This window comes from Tachysurus fulvidraco, chromosome 16 (genome assembly GCF_022655615.1).
Source record: "Tachysurus fulvidraco isolate hzauxx_2018 chromosome 16, HZAU_PFXX_2.0, whole genome shotgun sequence".
Classification (NCBI taxonomy): domain Eukaryota; kingdom Metazoa; phylum Chordata; class Actinopteri; order Siluriformes; family Bagridae; genus Tachysurus; species Tachysurus fulvidraco.
This window is the reverse complement of record NC_062533.1, coordinates 3085376-3112845: the sequence shown is the minus strand read 5'-3', so window position 1 is coordinate 3112845 and position 27470 is coordinate 3085376. Positions and strand designations below refer to the sequence as shown.

Sequence of the window (27470 nt, the reverse complement as noted above, 5' to 3'; positions counted from 1 at the left end):
ATGACGGATTTTCCACAAACATCCTGCTGCTCACTGGATGTTTGTTTTTCACACCACTCTCTCTGGGAACTCGAAGGCTGCTGTGTGGGAAAATCCCAGAAGATTTTAAAATACACAAACGAGCACTGAGTCACTGAGATCACATTTCCCCATTCTGATGTTTGATGTGTCTACAGATTTGTGCAAAAAGGTTTTTTTATGAAAAGAAAACTATTGATCAGGATTTTAGCAAATTTAATAAATTTAAGCTAATTTATTTGCTTTCTGAACTCCACGTCCAGCTCTTTAAACCCAACCAAACACTAATATAACTCACTGAGACTCACAAACAGGACAAAGAAAACAGCTGAAGAATACTTGACCAATTTATTTGCACAATACACAATAGAAGAATTGCTGAAACAATAGGCCTTCCTAGTTTAAGGACCGTATGTAAATTAAGCAGTACAGGCCACGCCCACACTCATACCCACGCCCCGCCTCCATTTTACTAAAGCGCTGCTACATTATCACTGTTTTTTTTTTCTGCCCCTATCTCGGAATCTTTATTTTCTACGCACTGTAGCTTTAACTAATGAAAGGAGGCAGATAATGACCTCTGAAACAGGAGAGGAAGCTTCATTCTCCGTTAGCACAGACTTAAGAAGCGCTCGTTTGTTCCTGTTGCTATAGAAACGGGCTGGCAGTAAAAAAAAAAAAAAACACAAAAAAAAAACAAAACAATGAGTTGGGAAACTATCTGTCCAGAGCTCAGAGTTAGAAAGGAAGCTACAGTGGCGGATTTGTTCCAGTTCAAGGTAGGAAATATGACACATATGGCATAATAATATCCCCTCTCTGACATATATGAGACTTAAAGGCTTTTCCGACACAGCTGGCAGTCAGTATTTAGGTTTAAAGTCAGAATATGGAACATTGCACAATAAGCTAATATATCTATCTGCTGTTTTAATAGGAATTGTCTCTGAAATTTTGCAAAACCTTTTTATATACTGTATCTTTGTAAACTTTGTAAACATGTTTATGCACACACACAAAAATGAGGTAGGCATTTGTACTAAATAAGCTGGTGTGTGTGGTTCCGGACTCAGATCACGCTAGCCTTTATGAAGTCCCATCTGGGGTGCCATTAAATGTGTGTGTGTGTGTGTGTGTGTGTGTGTGTGTGTGTGTGTGTGTGTGTGTGTGTGTGTGTGTTCTTTTTAGTAGCACATATAAGAACATTGTTTGTAAGAGAATCTTACATAATAATACATTTCATGCAAGTGTAAGTAAGACAACATGTGAATAAATTATGTGAGGAATTTAGATTTAATTCCATTACCATTAGGTGTGGTATTAAGTCAAGTCAAGTCAAGAAGCTTTTTATTGTCATTTCAACCATATATAGCTGTTGCAGTACACAGTGAAATGAGACAACGTTTCTCCAGGATCAAGGTGCTACATAAAACAAAGACAGGGCTAAGGACATGTAAGTAGTCTTAGCCACATAAAGTGCAACTGTGCAACCTGGTGCAAACAGTGCAGGACAAGACAAGCAAGACAGTGCAGGACAAAAGACAGTGCAGGACAAAAAACAGTGCAGACATTAAGTTACAAGACAATACAAAAAGTACAAAAAATGCAATACACAAAAGACAATACACAGTAACAGAAACAGCGCCGACCGACCGACCGGTGTATATACTGTGTGTAAATACTGAATGTTCAAACAGTATTTTGTGCAGTAAAAGAATGAACAGCAGCAGGTTCTTAGCAGCAGGTCCTTTGGATTATATATGGAGTTGTGCAAAAAACAGCAGATGACTGAGATATTGTCCAATATGTGCAAAAACAGCAGAAAAGTGTGCAAAACAGTGTGTGTGTTTTGTGAGGGTCTGTGCAGTCCATACAGATGATATGTGTGTATGTTGTGCTCAGTATAGTACAGTTCGGTTATTGAGAAGTCTGATGGCTTGTGGGAAGAAACTGTTACGCAGTCTGGTCGTGAGGGCCCGAATGCTTCGGTACCTTTTTCCAGACGGCAGGAGGGTGAAGAGTGTGTGTGAGGGGTGTGTGGGGTCATCCACAATGCTGTTGCCTTTGCGGACGCAGCGTGTGGTGTAAGTGTCCATGATAGAGGGAAGAGAGACCCCAATGATCTTCTCCGCTGTCCTCACTATCCGCTGCAGGGTTTTGCGATCCGAGATCGTACAGTTCCCAAACCAGACAGTGATGCAGCTGCTCAGGATGCTCTCAATGGTCCCTCTGTAGAACATGGTCAGGGTTGGGGGAGGGAGATGTGCCTTTCTCAGCCTTCGGAGGAAGTAGAGACGCTGCTGGGCTTTCTTGGTGATGGCGCTGGTGTTGAGTGACCAGGTGAGGTTCTCCGCTAGATGAACACCCAGAAATTTGGTGCTCTTGACGATCTCTACAGAAGATCCGTCGATGTTCAGCGGAGAGTGGTCGCTCTGTGCTCTCCTGAAGTCCACAACCATCTCTTTAGTTTTGTCCACATTCAGAGAAAGGTTGTTGGCTCTACACCAGGCAGTTAGTTGTTGCACCTCCTCCCTGTATGCTGACTCGTCGTTCTTGTTGATGAGACCCACCACGGTCGTGTCATCGGCGAACTTAATAATATGATTCGATCTGTGCATTGCTGCACAGTCGTGAGTCAGCAGAGTGAACAGCAGTGGACTGAGCACGCAGCCTTGAGGAGCTCCAGTGTTCAGTGTGGTGGTGCTGGAGATGCTGTTCCCGATCCGGACTGACTGAGGTCTCCCAGTCAGGAAGTCCAGGATCCAGTTGCAGAGGGAGGTGTTTAGTCCCAGCAGGCTCAGCTTCCCAATCAGGTGCTGAGGGATGATTGTATTGAATGCTGAACTAAAGTCTATGAACAGCATTCGTACATAAGTGTCCTTATTGTCCAGATGGGTGAGGGCTAAGTGGAGGGCTGTGGTAATGGCATCGTCTGTGGAGCGGTTTGGACGATACGCGAACTGTAGGGGGTCAAGTGAGGGTGGTAGCTGGGTCTTGATGTGCCTCATGACGAGCTTCTCGAAGCACTTCATAACTATGGGTGTGAGTGCAACGGGACGATAGTCATTGAGGCAAGACACTGTAGACTTCTTTGGGACAGGAACGATGGTGGTAGTTTTGAGGCACGTAGGAACAACGGCGCTGCTCAGGGAAATGTTGAAGATGTCCGTAAAGACATCCGCTAGCTGTTCCGCACATTCTCTGAGCACCCTGCCAGGAATGTTGTCTGGTCCAGCAGCCTTCCGTGGGTTAACTCTGCATAGAGATCTCCTCACGTCGGCCGTGGATAGACAGAGTACCTGGTCGTCGGGACGAGGGATGGTCTTCCTTGGCGTAACGTTGTTCTGTACCTCGAACCGAGCGTAGAACTCGTTCAACGCGTCTGGGAGGGAGGCGTCGCTATCACAAGCAGGTGAAGCTGTCTTGTAGTTTGTGATCGCCTGTATGCCCTGCCACATGCACATTTTAAAATGTGTTTAAAAAGAAAACAACATACGTATGTGCATCTGTGAAGACAAAATCCGATAGTCTCAACAGTCTGTAAATAATAACACAAAATTATTATTATTATTATTATTATTATTATTATTATTATTATTATTATTTACATTTAATACCAAATAGTATGTGAAAATTTTCGCCCACTGCTGCTCACTAGTTGTCTATTTTCTCATTTTCGTATTTATGATTTTTATGCATTTCATCATCATTATTATTATTATTATTATTATTATTATTATTATTATTATTATTATTATTATTATTATAAGGTTCCTCATGAAGTCGGTAGCCACGTGCCGCCTGCAGGAGCTGCAGATTTACCGGCTGCTGCAGTGTGTGTGCGCAAAAGACACAGCGCAAGTCATGAAGCTGTTGCGCGCGGGCGTTCACGACCTTGTCAACATAACGGAGCCTCGAGAGGGCAAAGGCGTCTTGCACGTGGCCGCGGTGGCCAACGACACCGACATGATAGAGTTTCTGACGCTGCATGGCGCCAGGCCAGATGTCCAGGACAGGCAAGGACGCACGCCGGTGATGCTGGCAGCCGAACTCGGGCATGACCGCGTGGTGGCTCTGCTGGCTGACAAGCACGCAGACATGAAGCTGACAGACATAGAAGGGAAAGGTGAGGGAAATAAAGACATCGCAGAAGGGAAATGTAATGTAAATAAAGATGAACATGAACTTTTTTTACGTAGATGTTCTGCACAGTTTCCATGGTACCTACAGTATAGTGCACAGTTTCCCACTTTTGCTATGGTTATCTTGAGATGTTTCATGAATGTTGCTGGAGTCCAACTGTGGCAAAGGCAACGGATTGGACATGATTTAGAAAGGACCTGTGTATGAGGTCCCACAATTCACAGTCCAAGGAACATGTGCACTTTATGTACCTGAATGATGCATTTTTTCAAATAAAAAACTATGCACTCCATGGCCATCATGCAATGCAGATTTACAGCAGAAGGGACAGGGAGACAGAACTGGCCAGAGAATGAATACAGATAAATACAGATAGGTACTTAAAAAAAACCTGCTATAAAGTGTACATGATCATAAAGTCTTGAGCCAAAGGGTCACGTTTCAGCACAACACCCAGCCTAAAGCATACAGCCGAGACAGAGCTGGAGTGGTTTTGGAACAAGTGTTTGAATGTCTTTGATTGGGGAAGCTTTGCTCCTTTGGCTGCCAAAGTACTAAATAAAGGGTCTAAATACTTATCTAAATTAGAAAGTTTTTTATTCCATTTAATCTTTTTTATTGCAATTGAATTTATAATGTTGAAAGTTGTGCAAAAAGTAAAGGGGTCTGAGTAATTTCGAGAACCATTGTAAATAAAGCTTTATAGCTTGCTTTGGATAGTATTTTAGTTATTGATGCTGCGTGTACTGTAGCTTCTCTATAGTGCTATATTTAGTGCATTTTCCAGCTCCACAAGGAGTTGAGTTGCACAAGGGCTACTAAAGTGGTAATGTACATGGAGTATCTAGACAAGCATTTGATGCACTGCTCTCTTCCACTGCTAATATATTGATGAGCTTTCAAGCGCACTTCATGATGCGGAATTTAACAGTGCTTAGGTCGTGTCTGGATCTCCAAGCCAGCACAGTGCAGAACCCTCCAGTTTGTGGGTCTTTCTAATTACAGATCAGAATAGGGTGAGTTAAACCTCGCTTGTAATGCGATCTGACTCTGTCTGCTCTCCTAGGCGTGCTATTCTACTGCCTCTGTCCTACAAAAAGACACACACGCTGTCTGCAGGTGGCGCTGAACAACATGGCAGACGTAAACAACGTGTCACATGCGGGCATGCCACTCTTCCTGCAGGCCTGTGAGAACGCACGGGAATGTGAGGGCATGTGCCTCAGTCTGCTGGAGAAAGGGGCCGACCCCAATTCTGTCAACCAGGTAAAGAGCCCTGAGGAGTGTGTGGTGTGTGTACAAGCAAAAGCAGAGATGGTGAAATTTATTTGTGTGCTGTCCAACGTAGCTTTTCAGTTTAAAAATAACAGATCGCACAGTTCTGTAAAATGATATGTGATGCTTGCTGGTCCGTGAGACGAGTACTTGGTATTATCAATTTAACTCTTTTCAGAGATGAAAACTGCTGAATTATTCAAACGATATATAACATTCGCGTTAAAAAAAGATACGTGTTAAAAAAGTACTAGCAAAGAAATTGCCGGGTCTCAACTTTTACAGTAGTTTTCAGCTACTTGTTATTGTTGCTTTTGACCATTTTCAACTTATTTAGCCTTTAAATCAAAGTTTAACATACAAGGTGGTGGAAAAGTATTTGCCCCTTTATGATGTCTTAAATGTTTTGTATATTTGGCACTCACATCTTGTAATGGCAACTTTCAGTTATTCATCCAACCAATTAAGCAGATTTTACTGAGAATCGGGGTCAATTAGGCATGACACGACCAGCAACGTCAAGCAGACTACCAGCTCTCAAGAGATGTTTGGAAAAGGTTACAAAACCATTTCTACTGTATTTTTTAAGGATCTGGGGCTTCAGTGAAGTACAGTGGAGAAAACCTATGGGAAAGGATCAAACAAATCCAAGCTTAGGATATTGTTCTGTTACACAGAGTGAACGTTTTGTGTAAGATACTAGATCGGAATATGAAGTTTATCCACTCTGACTTGCTGTATGAACTACATTGTGCGTTGTCAGATTGCGCTGACTGCATGTATCTGTCAAATTCCTGTCAGCTGCAACTTGATATGAGGCGACATAAGCCAAACGTGCTTTGATGGCAGGTGTGTGATGAGAGTCTCTTCATGTTTGCACTCGCAGGTGACGGGTCGCACTGCGCTGATGGAGGCGGTGAGAGCAGAAGCAGTGGTGCTGGTAAGAGCCATCCTTAAACGAGGAGCAAATGTCAACATGATGGACAGCAAGAGGTTCAACGCAGTTCACTTCGCTGCTGAAGGAGGCTACTTTGAAGTGAATAACAAATACCTTCAATAATTCTCTTTCGAAGTGTTATTTAGACACTAAAGTCACTAAAGCTAGCGGATTCTAAATCAGTGTGTGTTAGAGCAGGCAGTGTAACTCGGTGGACACCAATGTCTGTTGCTAATTATTAGCAATCGTAGCAATATTTGTTGAAGTAGATGGTTTACCTTCACCTGCTTCCCCTCCAGATCCTTCAGGTGTTGTCTGCATATGTGGCAGATATGGGAGCAACGACAGCAGAAGGAAACACGGCTCTGCACTATGCTGCCCGGGGCGGTTTTGCTGACTGCTGCAGATTCTTGGCACAGAGGGGTAATAAATACAGGAAACAGTCTTGTATTTTGGACTTTTCTTCAAGAATGAAAATAAAAGCAGATTTTAAAGGGTGGAATTTAATAGTCAAACGGTGTTAGAAGCGGGTGCAGTCTTTATTGTTATTATTATCAACTTAATTATTATTAATAGGGTGCAGTTGATGAACTCCGTGAACAAAGAAAAAATATATCTAAGTCTGTTTATTCTGTGTGAATTGTGAGGATTGTGATTGCGACAAGGTGTGTGTGCAGTATATGTGTGTGTGTGTGTGTGTGTGTGTGTGTGTGTGTGTGTGTGTGTGTGTGTGTGTGTGTGTGTGTGTGTCTGTAATCAGTACTGATCAGTACAACGTTCTATAACGGCGGCTATGTTTGTAGGCAACTTTGCATGCTGGGAAGTGCACTTGAGTGCCGTTTCCAGGTTTGCCATAACATGACTTAAGTAAATAAACCAAAGGAGATGTTTCTCAAAACTATACACAAACAAAAGTTTAGATGAATATACAGTGAAAGTGACGTAACACATGGCTAAGTACGGTGACCCATACTCAGAATTTGTTCTCTGTATTTAACCCATCCGAAGTGCACACACACAGCAGTGAACACACACACACACACACACACACACACACACACACACACACACAGCAGTGAACACGCACACAGCAGTGAACACACGCACACACACGGAGCAATGGGCAGCAATTTATGCTGCTGCGCCTGGGGAGCAGTTGTGTGTCGGTGCCTTGCTCAAGGGTACCTCAGTCGTGGTATTGCCGGCCCGAGACTCGAACCCACAACCTTAGGGTTATTAGTCAGATTCTCTAACCATTAGGCCACGACTACATTTGGTACATATATTGATTTCAGGACAGAGAAGCTTGAACCTTATAAATCACAACAACGCCACAGGCTTCCACACATTATAAGCAGGAATACGGGATTCTCCATTAAAGTTTAGAGTTCAAGTGGCTGTGGTTACTTTTTGCTGTGAGTGCCATGTAATGTATGAACTGAAAGAGGATCATGACAGTTGAATTCATGGCAGGTGTTACAAGCAATGCTGTCTAGAACCTAACTTTGAACAACTCGTTATATGTTGCACTGGTTATAAGTTTTATTCTGACATATTTAATCCTAATAATTTCAGGATGCAATCCCAAACAGAAAAACATGGAAGGCCTGTTACCCCGTCAGATCGCTAAGGACTTGGATCACAAGGCCGCAGTAAAAGAGCTTAAGAAGGCTGAGCGTTTAAATGGAAAGCTTTTAAAGAGCTCCATTAATGAATCGTGGGCACTGAGGCTTTATGATTGGTCTCAGGAAAACGAAGCTGAACTGCGAAAAGCCTTCGAATTCGTTTCACATGGAATCAACCACATAGAGATGGTGACTTTCAAGAATTTCATCTCTGTCCTTCAAGACTTCCAAGCACCGATAGATGGTGAAAAGGTTCAGAAGGTCCTGCTTGCTCATGACAAGCGTAGGCAAGGTTTAATCAACATCAACGACTTTTTCAAAGGTCTCAGATATCTGCCCAGGATTTTTGTTATGACCTCGAATGAAATAAAGAAGACAAAAAAAAAGGCTAGCAAGTCAGGGAAGGGCAAGAAGAAAAGCAAGTCGGACCATCCTCTGCCTATTTGCATCGTCCCACCTGAAAACGCTTACTGCCGGGATGAAAGAGGGCCACCACCGTTCATGATCGAAAAGTACCAGCTTGTTACAGACACAAACCGGTTTGATCAGGACCATCCACCCAGCCACCCCATAGAGGATGACTCAGCCTGGTACACAGAACAACCAGAAAAGACATACATAAACATTAACTACTGCGTCAAGACCGGAGACACCGAGTCCCTGAAGATGGCCTTTAGCCAGAAGGTCCCAGTCGATGTGAAAGATCACTTTTACAAGACACCTCTCATGACCGCATGTGCAAGCGGGAATTACGAAGTGGCCAAATTTCTACTGAATCTTAGGTGAGCTGATCCATGATAGATTTTTTTCCTGATATCGATGCATACATAACAACTAACATTGAAATCATTCCATGACAAACTCCATAGAACAAGCACTCACTTTTTCTGTTTAACGTTATAGATATCATTTCTGTAGAAACTGTTCATGTTAGTTATACACATTTGGGCTGGGTTGTGAAAATATTCAATCATAATCAATCATGATTAGTCAAATCTGTCTGTCTGTCTGTCTGTCTGTCTGTCTGTCTGTCTGTCTGTCTGTCTGTTTATCTGTCTGTCAGTCTGTTTGTCTCTCTGTCTGTCTGTCTGTTTATCTGTCTGTCTGTTTATCTGTCTGTCTGTCTGTCTGTCTGTTTATCTGTCTGTCTGTTTATCTGTCTGTCAGTCTGTTTGTCTCTCTGTCTGTCTGTCTGTTTATCTGTCTGTCAGTCTGTTTGTCTCTCTGTCTGTCTGTCTGTTTATCTGTCTGTCTGTCTGTCTGTCTGTCTGTCTGTCTGTTTATCTGTCTGTCTGTCTGTCTGTCTACCTGTCTATCTGTCTGTCTGTCTGTTTATCTGTCTGTCTGTCTGTCTGTCTGTTTATCTGTCTGTCTGTCTGTTTATCTGTCTGTCTGTCTACCTGTCTGTCTGTCTGTTTATCTGTCTGTCTGTCTGTTTATCTGTCTGTCTGTCTATCTGTCTGTCTATCTGTCTTTCTGTCTGTCTGTCTATCTGTCTGTCTGTCTGTTTATCTGTCTGTCTGTCTACCTGTCTACCTGTCTGTCTGTCTGTCTGTCTGTTTATCTGTCTGTCTGTCTATCTGTCTTTCTGTCTGTCTGTTTATCTGTTTGTCTGTCTTTCTGTCTGAAATAAAGATACCCTTAAAAAAGTACCTAAGTTTTGCCTGCAGTGACTAGGTGAAAATCTGAGGCATTGAAAATGATATTCCATGTGTTTTTGTGCTGATCGTCTGTTTAATGTCGTACTCCATTGTTATTTTCATGAAAACTTCTGTTTTTATTATGATCGGACCTTTATGGTCAGAATGCCGTTTCCGTTTTGCCGATTTCATCATTCACAGCAAGTTTGAATTCTCACGAACTCATTTTTTAACTTTGTCAGGCCTAATACACACTACACTAATGTTGTATTAGTGTTTCATGCAGTGTAAATGTCATACGCAGGGCTGACGTGAACGCATATGATCAGTTCGGCTGGACTCCATTACACCATGCCTGCCATGCTGGACAACTTGACATCATTAAACTATTAGTGGAGGCAGGGGCGGACGTAAACTCGCCCACTTTTAGTGGCGCCACACCCTTAATGAGGGCCATTGAGAGTTCCAGGCCATGCTGTGTGGAGTACCTGATCAAGTCTGGGGCAACAGTTACAGCAGAAAACAAGTCAGGTATGAAGGCAGCTTTCATCACATACAGTCTTGGACATTTTGGACTGTATGTCACGTACTTACTCACTTACTATACATCCATTCATCCATCCATCTATTTATCAAAACAACTATAAAAAAGCCTGAACATTTTCATACATGCTATTATTACATATCATCATCATCATCATCATCATCATCATCATCATCATCATCAAAAAAGAACAGCATTACCATCTCTCCATCTCAGTTGCAGTGATGCAGCATCATCATTTCTCTAAACAAATACGACCTTTGCAGGATTAAGGCATATATCACATTTGGTTGTTGTCGTTAGGTCAGTGCTTCCTCGACATTCTGAACTGTGGTGTGTTAAATCATTAGTCGTGATGAAAGCTGGATCTCTCACTGAAGTCAAAGGCATTCAATCTTTAAATCGCAGAGCAAAGCTGCTTGGATATCGCACGTGCCTATGCAGACTTACGGATTGTAGAAATGCTCCAGGCCAAGACTGCGATTCTTCGTAAACCAAAGGACCAGAAGAAGGATAAGGCCATCAAACCTCAGGCCAAACCAAGACCAATCACCAGCACGTCCATTAAAGAGAAGGTATAACAAACATCTAGCTGCACTAGACTTACTGTAGCACATGGATTTGAAATAATGTAAATGTAAATAATGTCCTTTCTACAACAGTTTATATTTGAGTGGAATTGTGCAACCAAGAGAAATGTATAGCTCAGAGACTACGAATTACTGAGTGTAGTCCATCCCTTCCTATGAACAGTTCCTCAGCTCTCCTCTACCACATCCATTAGTGAAAATCATCTCCCTCGTACTGGCAGTGGAACAGGATTTAGATTGTCATTAGTGTTTTAGACTCACTCTCTCACTCACTCATTTTCTACCGCTTTATCCGAACTACCTCGGGTCACGGGGAGCCTGTGCCTATCTCAGGCGTCATCGGGCATCGAGGCAGGATACACCCTGGACGGAGTGCCAACCCATCACAGGGCACACACACACACTCTCATTCACTCACACACTCACACACTACGGACAATTTCCCAGAGATGCCAATCAACCTACCATGCATGTCTTTGGACCGGGGGAGGAAACCGGAGTACCCGGAGGAAACCCCCGAGGCACGGGGAGAACATGAACTCCACACACACACAAAGCGGAGGCGGGAATCGAACCCCGACCCTGGAGGTGTGAGGCGAACGTGCTACCCACTAAGCCACCGTGCCCCCCCTGTTTTAGACTCATTAACCAAAATACCCAGTGGTCAGAAACGGAGCACTGATGACTAGAGGCTTGTGGTGTTTATGCTAAAAAAAAATGGCCAGCAATTGGTCCCTTTTTTTGAACGAAGCCAGTGATGGACAGCATCGTACGGGTTTGACAGCATATAATATCCATGTTCTTTCTAAATATTGTATCTACTGTAGAACTGATGAATAGATGCTGGTTAGTTATTTAATACACAGCCTGTAAATGATCTGTACTGAAAGACTAAACCAGCAGAAAGACAGTAGCAGACCTCTCCAATGTGTAAACAAATGAGAGCGGACGTGTCAGGTTACGTCTGCTTCAACAAGCCGTGTTACCGCTGCCAAAGTAAGCATCGTCGGTCGGTCACCATTTTAATTACCGTTACGGGCAGTACTCACATAAATACACAGTTATGCATGTCACTGCTCGCATTTCATCTATGAATTGGACCTACGAATCACAGTCTAGGTGCTCAGCTCACTCAGTTCATGGGAACTACGACCCTTTCCTCCTTTTGTGACGTTTCTGAGACGCAGCTACAACTTACAGAACCAAGTAACGTAGTATGGTTTCGGATGGAGAGACCAACAATGCTGCAATTGAGTTTAGTAGCTAACCCGCCGTGTGACCGTATCAGATAAGTAAAACATGATACCGAACAACAAGCTATAGGCTTCGTTTTGTCTTTTATATCAGGATTTTTTTAATTTATTTTTTATCTCAAATGATTTTAAAAGTTCCAACATGATAAAGATTACCAGGATTATTCCAGTGCAGACATGATGTAGATTTGAGCATGAGTTTAAGCTCCTTCAACTCGTTTCCTGTGTCTGGTGCATGAGATTCAAAACACTGACACATGCCTACAGTACAAAGCTAGAAACAAACCAACACCTCAAAGCACCTACTGTATCGCTCCCTACGCTATATCATGATCCCATCAAGGCTCTTCTCTGGTCTGGCACCTAGGTGGTGGAATGAACCGCTGAGTCACTAGCTGTCTCATAAAGACCTACAGCTTTGTGCTTTTCTTACTGTATTTTTCCTAACATTTAGACTGATGTTACTTGTTACTCGTTACTCGATGTGTTCGTTGATAAAGACCTCAAAGCACTTTTGTAAGTTGCACTAGATAAGGATGTCTGCCAAAATAAAGGCTTCTGTTCTCTTTATCACATATACGTTATAGCACAGTGAAATTCTTTCTTCTCATATCCCAATTTTGGAGGTTGGGGGTCAGAGCACAGGGTCAGATATGATACAGCACCCCTGCAGCAGACAGGGTTAAGGGCCTTGCTCAGGGGCCCAACATAGGCAGTGCTGTGGCTTGAACCCTGTATCGCCAATCAACAACCTTGAATGCTTGAGCCACCACTGCTCAACTACTAATGCTGTGAATGCTGTGGCGTTACCAGATTTCTGGTCTCATTTCAATTTTTCATCTGTTATCATTGAATCTCAAAATGCACAAAAATGACAGGATACAGCCGTGTGTGTTCGTGTACAGTATGTGTGCGTGTGTGTGTGTATGTGTGCGTGTGTGTGTGTATGTGTTCGTTCGTTAGGTTTGTATCATCTCAGCCGTGTTTAGCACCTCTCGAGTCTGCTAGGTGCTGCAGGCAGCATCGCACACACTCAGCACCGTCCTCCTTTTTGTCTGAATACTGCTTATAGTCATGCTTAGTGACAGAAATCTCAGAACGACAGCTATTACATGTGACTTAGAGACAGACAGGGATAATCATCTTCTCCCTTTGAAAAGCTAATCCGCCAACGTTGTTTTCAGCCGTGCGTTAGGATTTGTGGACTGATGCCATCTTGTTTCTGCATCTCTCTAGCAGGGGGCTGTTCCCACACCGCAGGCCTCAGAGTACTTTGCAACCTCAACAGGGAAAACAGAAGCGCAGGCCAACAGTGTGATCATTCACAGCACTCAGATCACCAGCGGAGCACTGAAGAAAGTGGACATCAGCTTCGTGCCAAAAACAGTACGTTGGTTAGATGACGAACGAATGATAGTGGAAAGAAGCCCGGCGATAATTCTCACGTTGTGTTCGTTTGTGGTTGTTAGTAGTAATGTTTAAAGGACATAATGACTTGTACATTTTATTATTAAAAAAAATTATTAATATGAAAAAAATATGGATCTGTGTTTAAGGTGTGGGGCAAATACCTCACTACAAGCCAGCTTCTGGAGAAGAAGGAGAAAAGGAGACAACGTTTTACTTATGAAGTGGATTTTGATGACTTCAGGATGCCTTTCACCAAGAATGTTGAGAAGAAAGCGCTAGCGCTCTCACGGGTATTTGAGCAAACTTGACAAGGGACGAATCATCTGACTTCCAGTACAGTATGTCTTGGGTTTAGCAAACTAAAAGTTCAGCTTTTATTCATTAAAAAATTTTAATAAATAAATAAATAAATAAATAAATAAATAAATAAATAAATAAATAAATAAATAAATAAATAGCCAGGACTGAACATTTCATATGTAATTATGGATAGTTTTTTTTTTGTTTTTATTTGTAAATGTGACAAAAGTGAAATGATTTGTGAAAAGATCTTAGTAAAGAACATTTAAGACAATTGGTGATATAGACATTTACGCTCCTCCCTCCTTTATATGTCTTACTGCTTTATATGTAATACAAAATGCTTCACAAATAAATAACAATGAACAATGCATCTCTACTTTCTCCTCATAAAGTAGAACAGCAGTGTAGGTGGAGAAAGGGATGAGGGAAGAGAGCAGTGTGTGTGTGTGTGTGTGTGTGTGTGTGTGTGTGTGTGTGTGTGTGTGTGTGTGTGTGTGTGTGTGTGTGTGTGTGTTCTGTCTGCATACAGGGCTGGGCCACTCTATGCAGGCATTTCTCCACACCTCCTCCTTTATCTTGTTTATCTCAGAGACCTATCTGCATGCTGCTCCTACCTCGAGAGCACTGCCTCTATTAGCACTGCCTCACGCCTCAGAAGAAAGCTTATGCAAAGTAATGTTTGTGTTTTTGTAACAGAGGAGTCTCTATGCTTACACAGCAGCACTGTTTACACACGTTGCAAGTTGAATTTGTTCATTCAGACAAATTCAGAGCGAAAGTGTTAATCAGTCGAGCTCATTCGTTCAATCATATCTGCTCGATTCGATAACTGCCTCGTACCGGACTGTATGTAACTGGCCTGTTTTTAGCTTCACAGGTCACACCAGGAGAAATGCACCATACTGCAGCACTGTTTCTGCAGCACTCTTCTTCTTCAGTCCTTGCAGTTCCTGTGACTGACCAGCAGAGGGTGAAGCGAGGGTACAATGTTTACATATGGGGGGAGGGGGAGGGGCTTTGTTTAAAGAGCTGGCTAGGCTGCTGTCAGAGTTTAGAGAAAAATGGTAGCCAGATTAAACTGGAGTGTTTAGACTGATGTCTGATGGAAAGGAAATCAAAACATAATAGAGGTCTAGTTTGCTGTGAGTTCTAACATTAGAATATCAACCCTTCTGTTCTGACCCATTATAATGTTTTGTATGTACTATATTTGAAAAACACACACACACAGAGAGAGAGAGAGAGAGAGAGAGAGAGAGAGAGAGAGAGAGAGAGAGTTAGGAATAAATGACTGTGTTTCTGTGTAAATAATCCACACCAGGGTGTTTGTGATGTGGAGTTACTGTTATTTCCAGAAGTGACCTGCATTACTTCCGTGAAACTGCACAAAGTGATTTGTCAACAATTACAATATAAAATTTATTAACTAAAATTTAATTAATTAAAATTTCGGGGGGGGGGGGGGGGCACGGTGGCTTAGTGGTTAGCACGTTCGCCTCACACCTTCAGGGTTGGGGGTTCGATTCCCGCCTCCGCCTTGTGTGTGTGGAGTTTGCATGTTGTATGCCTCGGGGGTTTCCTCCGGGTAATGCAGGGATAGTGAAGAGGTAATATAGGTATAGTGCAGGGGTAATATAGGTATAGTGCAGGGGTAATGTAGGTATAGTGCATGGGTAATGTAGGGGTAGGGTAGAGGTAATATAGGTATAGTGCAGGGGTAATATAGGTATAGTGCAGGAGTAATGTAGAGGTAGTGTAGAGATAATATAGGTATAGTGCAGGGGTAATGTAGGGGTAGTGTAGAGATAATATAGGTATAGTGCAGGGGTAATATAGGTGTGCTGGGTTAATGTAGGGGTGGTGTAGAGGTAATATAGGTATAGTGCAGGGGTATTGTAGGGGTAGTGTAGAGGTAATATAGGTATAGTGCAGGGGTAATGTAGGGGTAGTGTAGAGGTAATATAGGTATAGTGCAGGGGTAATATAGGTGTGCTGGGTTAATGTAGGGGTGGTGTAGAGGTAATATAGGTATAGTGCAGGGGTAATGTAGGGGTAGTGTAGAGGTAATATAGGTATAGTGCAGGGGTAATGTAGGGGTAGTGTAGAGGTAATATAGGTATAGTGCAGGGGTAATGTAGGGGTAGTGTAGAGGTAATATAGGTATAGTGCAGGGGTAATGTAGGTATAGTGCAGGGGTAATGTAGGGGTAGGGTAGAGGTAATATAGGTATAGTGCAGGGGTATTGTAGGGGTAGTGTAGAGGTAATATAGGTATAGTGCAGGGGTAATGTAGGGGTAGTGCAGGGGTAATTTAGGGGTAGTGTAGAGGTAATATAGGTATAGTGCAGGGGTAATGTAGGTATAGTGCAGGGGTAATGTAGGGGTAGAGTAGAGGTAATATAGGTATAGTGCAGGGGTAATGTAGGGGTAGTGTAGAGGTAATATAGGTATAGTGCAGGGGTAATGTAGGGGTAGTGTAGAGGTAATATAGGTATAGTGCAGGGGTAATGTAGATATATTGCAGGGGTAATGTATGGGTAGTGAAGAGGTAATATAGGTATAGTGCAGGGGTAATGTAGGGGTAGTGAAGAGGTAATATAGGTATAGTGTAGGGGTAGTGCAGGGGTAATGTAGGGGTAGTGCAGGGGTAATTCAGGAATAGTGTAGAGATAATGTAGATATAGTGCAGGGGTAATGTAGGGGTAGTGTAGAGGTAATATAGGTATAGTGCAGGGGTAATGTAGGGGTAGTGTAGAGGTAATATAGGTATAGTACAGGGGTAATGTAGGGGTAGTGTAGAGGTAATATAGGTATAGTGCAGGGGTAATGTAGGTATAGTGCAGGAGTAATGTAACGGTAGTGCAGGAGTAAAGTAAGGGTAGTGCAGGGGTATTGTAAGGAAAATGCAGAGGTAATGTAGGAATAGTGCAGGGTAATGTAGAGGTAATGTAGGAATAGTGCAGGGTAATGTAGAGGTAATGTAGGAATAGTGCAGGGATAGTGCAGGGTAATGTAGAGGCAATGTACTGTAGGGGTAGTGCAGGGATAGTGCAGGGTAATGTAGAGGTAATGTAGGGGTAGTGCAGGGATAGTGCAGGGTAATGTAGAGGTAATGTAGGGGTAGTGCAGAAATTCAAAGTCACAAAATAATCCAATGATCAAGCAAACAGAGCAATACAGTATAGGCGGAATAGGAAGTAACAAAAATGTCCAATAATCCACATCACCTGCAAACAGATCAATACAGGGTAGGTAGAATGCAGAGTCATAAATAGTCCAAATCACAGGCAGAGACGACAATGGAAAACGGACACTGCGCACCATCTGACTGGTAAATCCCAATTCAAATTATAATTATAATAGCTTCTGTTCAAATGATCAAGTTGTTACAAATGCACACACACATAGCTCATCCTATAGAAACCGTCTGTTCTCAAAGTACAGAAATCAAAGAGTAAATTAATTAAAAGCTCTCAAAATAATTCTCTCATCACTAAACAAGAAAAATGCTAAATAAACAAACAAAAACAGTTCCTAAATGTAGGACTCCTGACCTCCTGAAATCCCTTACACCCAAAACACTCATTATGAATGAAATGATCTCAGAAAGTAGCCTTGATGCGCTCTGTCTTTCTGAAACTTGGCTTAAACCAAAAGATAACATTGGTCTAAATGAATCTACCTATTCAGGGTATATCTATAAGCACGGGCCTCGTCAAACTGGCCATGGAGGTGGTGTCACCACTATCTTTAGCGATTTTATTACTGTTACTCAGAGAACAGTATCCAGGTTTAACTCCTTTAAAGGAAAAAAATCCCTCCTATCTCTTGCTTTTGGTCACTGTATAAACCTCAGGGACTTACATTGATTCTCGTAAGGAATTAGCAGTCTTTCAGACCTATTGACTTATTTTCATAAAGTGCTGATTGTAGGAGATTTTAAGCTTCACACTGACAATGCAAACAATGCTTTAGGACACACATTTATGGCCTTACTAAACTCATTTGGACTTAAACAAAACATCACTAGACCAACACATCGAGCAGATGTCACTGATATAGATATCATACCTGAAAGTGATGACATCGTTACCTTCTACTGTACGCATTACCTGTAGAACAGATTAACCGTGTCTCACCACGTTATCGACTTGGTAGAGATATAATTCTGACCATTAAAGACAGATTCACAAATATCCTGCCTGATCTGTCTCAATTTCTTACGATACCTTAAACGCAAAGGATGTAGATGAAATTTCTCTCGGGTTTGTGCGACTTTCCATGGACGAGAGGATAACCGGGAGCTGAGAGACGTCACCTAAAGCCGCACCGATACCGCGCATGCGCAAAATATCATGATATCGGGCCGGGTTTAGGTGACGTCTGGAGCCGAGCGGCTGCGAGCGGCAGTGGTGTTGTAGCTTTGGTGGAGAGAGAAGGTGTGTATCGCTCTTCTCTCTGTTCACCGGTACTTTGTCATGTTTAACAGTGCTTGGTGTACGTGTATATTGTGTTTGCTCAAATTTAACCCACAAATTAGCAAAAATGAGCACGAAACAGACGTCGTTAGAAAGTTAGAAACTCTGCCGGTGTTCTGGATTAAAGTCATGGCGGAATACCCTGAGATTGTCACCACAGCACTTACATCCCTATCGCCATTTCCGACATGCTATCTGTGTGAAGCGGGGATTTCTGCAGTGACGGCAACCGAAACAAAACAACGGAATAAACTGGACATAAGCGACACACTTCGGGTGTCATCGTCTCCTATTACCCCAGATGGAACCGTCTCGTTGTAAAGAAACAAGCTCAGGGTTCTCATTGATTTAGCGTTGTAGTGAGTTAAAAAGGCATGTTTAAATACAATTAAATTAAAATTATTCATTTTTATTTAATTGTATTAAAAGGCATGTTTAAATACAATTAATTAAAATTATTAATTTTAATTTAATTGTATAGCCGCCAACCCCCAACCCCGACTCCCCACCCCCAGCAGGCCGCGGTAAAATGATCAAACATTGACCGGTCCGCGTTGAAAAAAAGGTTGGGGACCGCTGATCTATAGGGTCAGTTTTAGGACCGCTGCTATTTTTAGTATACATGCTTCCCTTGGGAAACATCATTAGAAGGCATGGCATTGGTTTTCATTGTTACAGTATGCTGACGATACCCAGTTATATATCTCATCGAAACCAGATCAAATATCAAAATTGTCTAAGTTACCTGAGTCTGTTAAAAGAAATATAAATGATTGGATGACCTGTAATTTTCTATTGTTAAATTCTGATAACAAACTGCTGCTACTTATGTACAAGGCTTTAAATGGTTTATCTACCATGTATCTAAGCAGTCTTCTAACACGATACAATCCGTCACGCTTCTTGAGATCACAAATCTAGGAAGGACTTCCAGTAGTTCCCAGAATACCTAAACTTTGGATTAGCCTTCCTGATAGTGTTGGGGGCTCAGACACACTCTCCCAGTTTAAATGTAGATTAAAGACGTCTCTCTTTACCCAGGCTTACACATAATACATATTTCAACCATATGCTCCAGTACATACACATTATTAACTAATTCTGTTTAATACTATGAACAGCACGGTGGCTTAGTGGTTAGGATGTTCGCCTCACACCTTCAGGGTTGGGGGTTCGATTCCCGCCTCCGCCTTGTGTGTGTGGAGTTTGCATGTTCTCCCCGTGCCTCGGGGGTTTCCTCCGGGTACTCCGGTTTCTTCCCCCGGTCCAAAGACATGCATAGTAGGTTGATTGGCAACTCCGGGAAATTGTCCATAGTGTGTGTGTGTGTGTGTGAGTGAATGAGAGTGTGTGTGCCCTGCGATGAGTTGGCACTCCATCCAGGGTGTATCCTGCCTCGATGCCCGATGACGTCTGAGATAAGCAGTAGAAAATGAATGAATGAATGAACTACAAACAGCAGCTAGACTAATTCATCTCCACTTTCTTCTCTTTTTCTACCCATCCCAACTCCAGTCGTGTTTCACTTCTTGAAGATAGCAAACATTCAAAGAAAGTTTACCAACTCCATGTGGTCTCTGAGTACAACAACCTCCTAATCAATACACGGTTGTCAAAGTGTACTGTATATGATTGTTCAAAGGACATTATTCTTAATAACACTCTCTGGTGTTTATAACAGTTTATAATCACAGTGTCACCCAACTGAGGATGAGGTTCCCCGTTGGGTCTGGTTCCTCTCAAGGTTTCTGAGAGTGTTATCTTCCATCTAAGGGAGTTTTTCCTTGCCAGAGTCACCTCAGTCACCTGTTTGATCACTGGGGATAAATACAAACACATTTAAATATAAGTACATTATTCACATTGAATCTTTGTATAAGTCTTTGTACAGTATAATGCAGTACAATGTCCAATGTTAAAAGCGTTATACAAACACGTTTTTTAATTGAATTTGAATTGCGACAGGCTGGGTCAAACCAGGCAGAGCAGAAAGTGAAACAAAGGCAGGACAGCTAGCAAAGAGCAACGTGTCAACAACATGCGCATATACTGTATGAGATTGCAAAAAATGGTGACTGTCCTGGAAGTTCTTCCCCCAAGATGATCAGATGAAGAACAAAGCTAATAACACTGCAGATCAAGACCCAGATTAAACTCACCCCTTGTCTGCTGATCTGTAATTAATGCCGAACATTCAATTGTTAGATTAAAGTGCCTTCGAGGTTTGCTATGTGGAGTTACATAACTGAGCGAGCAAAACCAGTGGCCTTCTTACTGCTTCATGATGCACAGCTAGTCTAAATACACACACACACACACACACACACACACACACACACACACACACACACACACACACACACACACACAGGATTGCATTTGCAGTAAATGTTTATTGTTCGGTGAAATAAAATCTGTGTGTGTCTGTGTGTACAGGTGTTTGACGTGGATGTGCATTAGAGAGTTTAGTAGAATATAAGAATAAAAGAGAGATAGAAAAATACGAGGTGACCAAGAGGAGAGAGAATGCATCAGGAGAGGGAATAAGTGAAGGGTAGTCCAGTGTCGGAGCAAGCCCATGGTGATGCTCATCTCTGTGGATGGCTGTAATGAAACACGGAAAGCCACGCTGGGTGAGTCAGCGCTATAGAAAGAAAAGATTGGGGAGAGGAGGAGAGGAGTGGAGAAAAAAAAAAGGAGGGGGTCATATTTTTAATGAAATCAATGCAATGCTGCTGTAGTGTAAACACCAGCTGTGAGCAGGAATAAAAATGAACCAGATTCTTTAAAGCTGTGTTTATTTGCAACAGCTCTGAGGCCGGAGGAACGTTGGGTCGAATAATGCATCAGCGTATATTTCATATTCATGCACTGTATAAATGTTAAGTTCTACCTGTGTGCACTCTGATGAGTTTTTCCTTGCAGTAATGCAGTGCCTCAGCAACACACACACACACACACACACACACACACACACACACACACACACACACACACACACACACACACACACACACACATACATTGCAAGCTTATTCAGCAGTCTTGCTCCCACTGGCACATAAGACAGAGTGCTCAAACCCCACCCCCATGTCTCTCTCTCTCTCTCTCTCTCTCTCACACACACACACACACACACACACACACACACACACACACACACACACACACACACACACACACACACACACACACACACTTAAATTATTCATCGTGTGTATACATTGGTCCGACACTGGGGAAGGTTTGTGGTTCCATAGACCTTGTGTGAACTTTTAGCAGTATTGATTCTTTGCATAGCAGACAGTTCTTTCTCGTGCAAAGCAGAAGCCTTAAAAGCGTCAGGCTTCCGAGAACCGTCCGAACAAAGAAAGTCAATTGTACGTCAGGAACCGGTGTCAGTTACAAATAGTAAATAAAAGGCTGTAGAGCTGGATTGTTCTTCTAAGAAACAATGAACATTCAATGTAAAAGGGATGCATAGCATGATGGGATGGATCACATATGGGCATTGAAGCTGTTTATACCTCGGAAGGTTAAATGGTGCACTACGTTGTTTATAAACTCAGTTTCACTATAAAAGAGTAGCAGTGCTTAATTTTGTATTTAATTATTTAAGTCTAATGTTTATAATGAATGGACACGTAAGTCTACTTTTGGCCTGTCCTGTTGTTGTTGTTGTTGTTGTTGTTGTTGTTGTTGTTGTTGTTGTTGCTGCTTTGGTATAACAACCAACCAATTTTAACCACACAGTTTTATAATCAGGGATGTGACTGTGCTCAGAATGAACCAATCACATTTAAGCTCATGTACAATAGTAATAGTCATGAATGAAGGGATTCTGATTAAACCCCAAATAAAAATCAGCTGTTTTTGTAGGATTTGCTTCTTGTTTTTTTTTTTTGGACTAGAGAATCCAAAGAACTCACAATGCAGGGTGGAGAAAATGGAGCACCGTACAGACTTTACAGAACAGGACGTTCCTCCAAAACTGATGAAAGGACAAGGAGAAAAACAGGGAAGCTGCCAAGAGACCAACAGCAATGTTAAAGAAGCTACAGAAGTACTGGTACCTCACTGAATAGGACAATAATAGAAAGAAAGATAATAGAAATAAAGAAAGAATATAAAAGCTCCCTCCATCCCTCCCTCCCTCCTCCCTCCCTCCCTGCAGCCCTCCCTCCCTCCCTCCCTCCCTCCCCACCCTTCTACTCGCCTCCCCCTCCCTCCCTCACCTCCCTCCCTCCCTCCCTCCCTCCCTCCTCCGTCACTCCCTCCCTCCCTCCGCGCCTCCCTCCCTCCCTCCCGCCCCCCTCCCCCTCCCTCCCTCTTCCTTACTATCCCTCCTCTCCCTCCATCCTGCCTTCCCTCCCTCCCGCCCTCCCCCTCCTACTTCCTCCTACCTCACCTCCCTTCTCTCCTCCTTCCCTCCTCCCTCCTCCCTCCCTCCCTCCCTCCTCTCCCTACCTACCTCCCTCCTTCTATCCCTCCCCTCCCTCCTCCTAACCAATCCCTCCCTCCCTCCCTCCCTCCTCATCCCTCCACTCCCCTCTCTCCCTTCTACATGACCTCCCTCCCTCCCCTCCCTCCCTCCCTCCCTCCCTCCTCCCTCCCTCCTCCCCCTCCCTTCTCTCCCTCCTCCCTCCCTCCCTCCCTCCTCCCTCCCTCCCTCCCTCCCTCCCTCCCTTCCCTATCTCCCTCCCTGCCTCCCTCCCTCCCTCCCTCCCTCCCTCCTCCCTCCCTCACCCTCCCCCTCCCTCCCTCCCTCCTCCCTCCCTCCCTCCTCCCTCCTCCCTCCCTCCCTCCCTCCCTCCCTCCCTCCCCTCCCTCTCTCCACTCCCTCCCTCCCTCCCTCCCTCCCTCCCTCCCTCCTCCCTCCCCTCCCTCCCTCCCTCCCTCCCTCCCTGCCCTCCCTCCCTCCTCCCTCCCTCCTCCCTCCCTCCCTCCCTCATTCCCCTCCACTCCCCTCCCTCCCTCCCCCCTCCCTCCCTCCCTCCTCCCTCCCTCCCTCCTGCCCTCCCTCCCTCCCTCCCTCCCTCCCTACTCCTCCCTCCCTCCCCTCCCTCCGCAAAGAAAGAAAGAAAGAAAGAAAGAAAGAAAGAAAGAAGAATTTTGGTCCACCTAAATCACCCCTAAATTCTGTGGCAAAGTGTGTAATGGTCTGATGGAAATTTTGCGATTTGTTTAGGGCAAAAATAATAGACCGTCCTTTTTTTTGTACCTTTATCTCATTTATCTCATCTGCAGAAGGCCAAGAGTCCAACAGGGGCAGTTTGATGGTCCTTGGATCAATAGACCAACATCTTAACCACTGAGCCACATCCTCAGTGAGCCTGAAAGGATGAAGCATGGTAGTGGCAACATCATGATGCTTCTCTTTAGGGCTTCAATCAAGAGAGAGGAAAACATGAATAGCCCCAAATACCCCAAACGTTTTAGCACAATAATAACCCAAAGAATCTGAATTTGGAGACTGCCACTGATCCGAAATTTGCTCTGGCAATTCAGTACAACCAAACCAGCTGTAACCAAAGTCATTATGAAAGTGACGTGACGTGACATACAGCTAAGTTCGGTGACCCATACTCAGAATTCGTTCTCTGCATTTAACCCAACCAAACTGCACACACACAGCAGTGAACACACACACACACCATGAACACACACACACAGCAGTGAACACACACACACACCATGAACACACACACAGCAGTGAACACACACACACACCGTGAACACACACCCGGAGCAGTGGTCAGGCATTTATGTTGCGGCGCTTGGGGAGCAGTTGGGGGGTTCGGTGCCTTGCTCAAGGGCACCTCAGTCGTGGCCGGCCCGAGACTCGAACCCACAACCTTAGCATTACAAGTCAGACTCTCTAACCATCAGGCCACGACTTGCATCCTACAGAGCATTATTAAATCCATTATTTAAAATAGAAAGAATATGGCATGACCATCACCTTTGGCCTTTGGTTGCATCAGTGAATAATCCACTCATCCGCCCCCACCACCACCACCACCCCCACCCCCAGTCATAGTCGTGCAATATTCTATGAAATCTTTAATTATTTATATACTGGTGTTTTGTGGGTTGTTCTCTCTTTGGTTCTGGCCTTTTTTTAATGTGGGAAAAAAAAGTGGATGAATAATTATACAAGGCACCTGTAGAAAATAGTGTTACCTAAAAATGATTACACAACAATCACGCATGATAAGACAACCTCCATCATCTTTAAACAGAATTCAAGAATTCATCTAATAAACACTCCGGTCATATCTAACTGTTCTGAAAAGACCAGTGTTTACTTGAATGTGTGTGCAATTTCTGGAGTTTTGGGCAGATGGATGCCTTTAGAGTTCCCTGCTGCTGGCCATCTTTCTTCGCCTGGTGCTGCACAGCGTCTGCACTTGGCAAGCTCACTCCGAACCGTCGCCTCCCTCCTCTGCTGTTTTCCTCCTACTTCCTAGAGTCGGAACAGTGCGCCGAAACAGGAGAGCGGTAAACTCTATGGGAGTGAAGAGCTGTAAAGATGAATGAATTATATTTTCCAAAAAAATTACATAAGTACTGTACAGTTGGAGGAGGGCATTGAGCAAAGTAAAAATAGTGCGTAGGGATTGAGTAGACAAACAGGACTAGATAAACGGTGCTTGTATTTTACCATGTCCTATTCTGATGTTCAGCTCTGGCAGTGCAGAATAATGAAGTGTCGATCTTTTAATAAAGTCTCAGTATCAGCTCAGTGTAAATGCTACATGCTACATGCTACAGCACCATGATACATGATGCCATTATCTTGTTTTGGTCTTATTCTGGGCTCATAAAGCATCAGGATCTTCATGCTCCTCTATGTGCAGCACTATTGATCTGTAGATAAGTAACCCCATTATAATCATATGTGCTGTAGACGTAATAGCAGGAGACAAAGCGACGACTTTGTTACGTGTTATAGCTTAAAGCGATCGCGTTGCAGTCGGTTGTGAAACATTAGTGTGTGGAGCTACGTGCTGGAGCTTGTGGACAGTAAATCAGAACTGCCAGGGCAGAAGCAACAGTACAGAGGTGCAGTCTTTCCATCGATCCACCGAAGTGACAGTGGATTCACTGCAGTGGAGTCATGTACCATTCTATCTTAAGGCCAACACACACACACACACACACACACACACACACACACACACACACACACCTTGAGGAAATCCATAAGGACAGATTCTTTTTGCCAGTCACTTCAGCAAGAAAGAGTTGGAATATGTCAAAGAGTCAAAGAGTTGGAATATGTATGTTGTGTGTGTGTGTGTGTGTGTGTGTGTGTGTGCGCACACACACGCACAGTGTAGTTCCCACGCACTGTCTCTCTCTCTCTCTCTTTTTTTTTTTTTTACATGCACAGGCAAGTGCATGGTTGTTTTCTTCCTCTACAAAGACCCAAGGATCTAGCAAAAGTAGAAGGACGACAAATCGGGCTGCAGGTGACGCAGACGTACTGGAGAGGAGCCCTGTGTTTCCATGGCAACACACAGGTGAAGGTGCATAGGGATAATCAGGTGCTCCATCTGTGGTATTGTCCCACAAACGTACATCCACACCTCCCTCCCCCTCTCTCTCTCTCTCTCTCTCTCTCTCTCTCTCTCTCTCTCTCTCTCTCTATTTTTTTTCCTGCCTGAAAATTTCACTTTACTGAATAGCAGCTGAAGGCTTGAGTCATCAACCGAAACAATGACCTCCACAACAGGAGAATAAAAGACAAAAAAAAAGCGCAGTAGCTGTGTGTAGGAGGATTGATGGTTTTGGTGACACAATCCACTCATCCAGCTCTCCATCTATTTTCCAAATGGCAATCTCACCCACAACTCCACAGCCCCTCCCTTCCCCTCTACCGCAGACTCTGGTGCAAAATGTTTTCCTGTGAGTGTGATATCTCAGTGATATTTTTATTTAGCAAATCCTAATGGGTTAAGAGTTGTAGTACATCTGCTCAGAGAACACATCACATGAAATAATTACTTAGTACACACACACTCACATGAAATAATTACTTAGTATACACACACACACACACACACACACACACACACACACACACACACACACACACACAAATGCACAAATAAATACTCATGCAAAAGAAGAAGAAATGAACCACTGGAGGAGAAATGGACATTTCATTGGCTTCCTGTGAGTTGGCCAGAAAGGACATTGCATTATGGACCATTGCACGTGCACACACACACACACACACACACACACACACACACACACACACACACACACACACACACAAAGACCTACCATACCGACATACACTTGATTGCACACGAAGCACTTATTACTTTAAAAGTTCAATTTCTCAGAGTTTCTCTGAGGACAAATATCAGGCTGTCACCTGGAATTCTGCTTTTACAACCAGGCCCTCAGGTGACGTGAGAAATGGAGCAGATACAGAGTTCTACCAAACAATCTGTTTTCTACTCAACCTCTGCCTCAACTCCTGCATGTCGTATATTCATCTGCGTCGTCCCGTTCATTATCAATGTCGTGACGATCTGACACGAACTTCTCTGAGCATCTGTACAAAATATTCTGTACAAAAAACCCCTTCAATGATTCATTCATATTCAGCAGATGCTTTATCCCTCAGGGTTGAGGTGATTCCAGTGTGGGAACACAACCACACATACACTCTAGAACACTCCTATCCCTTCTCCTACTTTACCACACAGCTCTCGGACATGTCTCTGCACCACAGGAACAGGAATCTGTTTTACTGCTACTGTAGATTACTAAACATTGACAAATTTTTAACCCTCTACAGTCAGCGACTCCTCTGGAGGTTAGTCAGAAAAGGGAGATCTCACCCTTCTGATAGTGTTGATTCAATTCAATTCAATTCAAGTTTATTTGTATAGCGCTTTTTACAATAGACATTGTCTCAAAGCAGCTTTACAGAACATAAACATAGAGCAGAAGGTAAACATAAGGAATAATTAAAGAAATAAGGAATAATAAAAGAAAAAGAATTAACAGAATAAAAATTCAAGATTATTATTAGATATACAGTATATAGTTCACAGTCTGTATGTATTTATTCCCCTATGAGCACGTCTGAGGTGACTCAGGCAGCAGTGGCAAGGAAAAACTGCCTTAAATCGGTAAAGGAAGAAACCTTGAGAGGAACCGGACTCAAGGGAGACCTCATCCTCATATGGGTGACACTGGGGGTGTGATTGTAATATACAGTCAGATAAATGT

The 27470-nt window shown here is 43.3% G+C and overlaps 1 protein-coding gene across 3 annotated transcripts; it reads left to right on the top strand.

Annotated features, from left to right (window-relative positions):
* The first annotated feature begins 536 nt into the window (after positions 1-536).
* Positions 537-14106, top strand: ankef1a (ankyrin repeat and EF-hand domain containing 1a). Of its 3 annotated transcripts, XM_027153588.2 has the most exons (10): positions 539-797; positions 3789-4144; positions 5228-5427; positions 6323-6472; positions 6673-6796; positions 7949-8780; positions 9943-10169; positions 10591-10757; positions 13262-13411; positions 13582-14106. In XM_027153588.2, the coding sequence occupies exons 2-10, from the start codon at positions 3796-3798 to the stop codon at positions 13741-13743; spliced, it is 2361 nt and encodes a 786-aa protein (XP_027009389.1). In that variant the 5' UTR covers positions 539-797; positions 3789-3795; the 3' UTR covers positions 13744-14106. The 3 variants fall into 3 exon arrangements, with proteins under 3 accessions (XP_027009391.1, XP_027009390.1, XP_027009389.1); XM_027153590.2 differs by lacking the exon at positions 10591-10757 and having other exon boundaries at positions 537-797; positions 13265-13411; XM_027153589.2 differs by lacking the exon at positions 10591-10757 and having other exon boundaries at positions 538-797.
* Positions 14107-27470: the final 13364 nt, after the last annotated feature.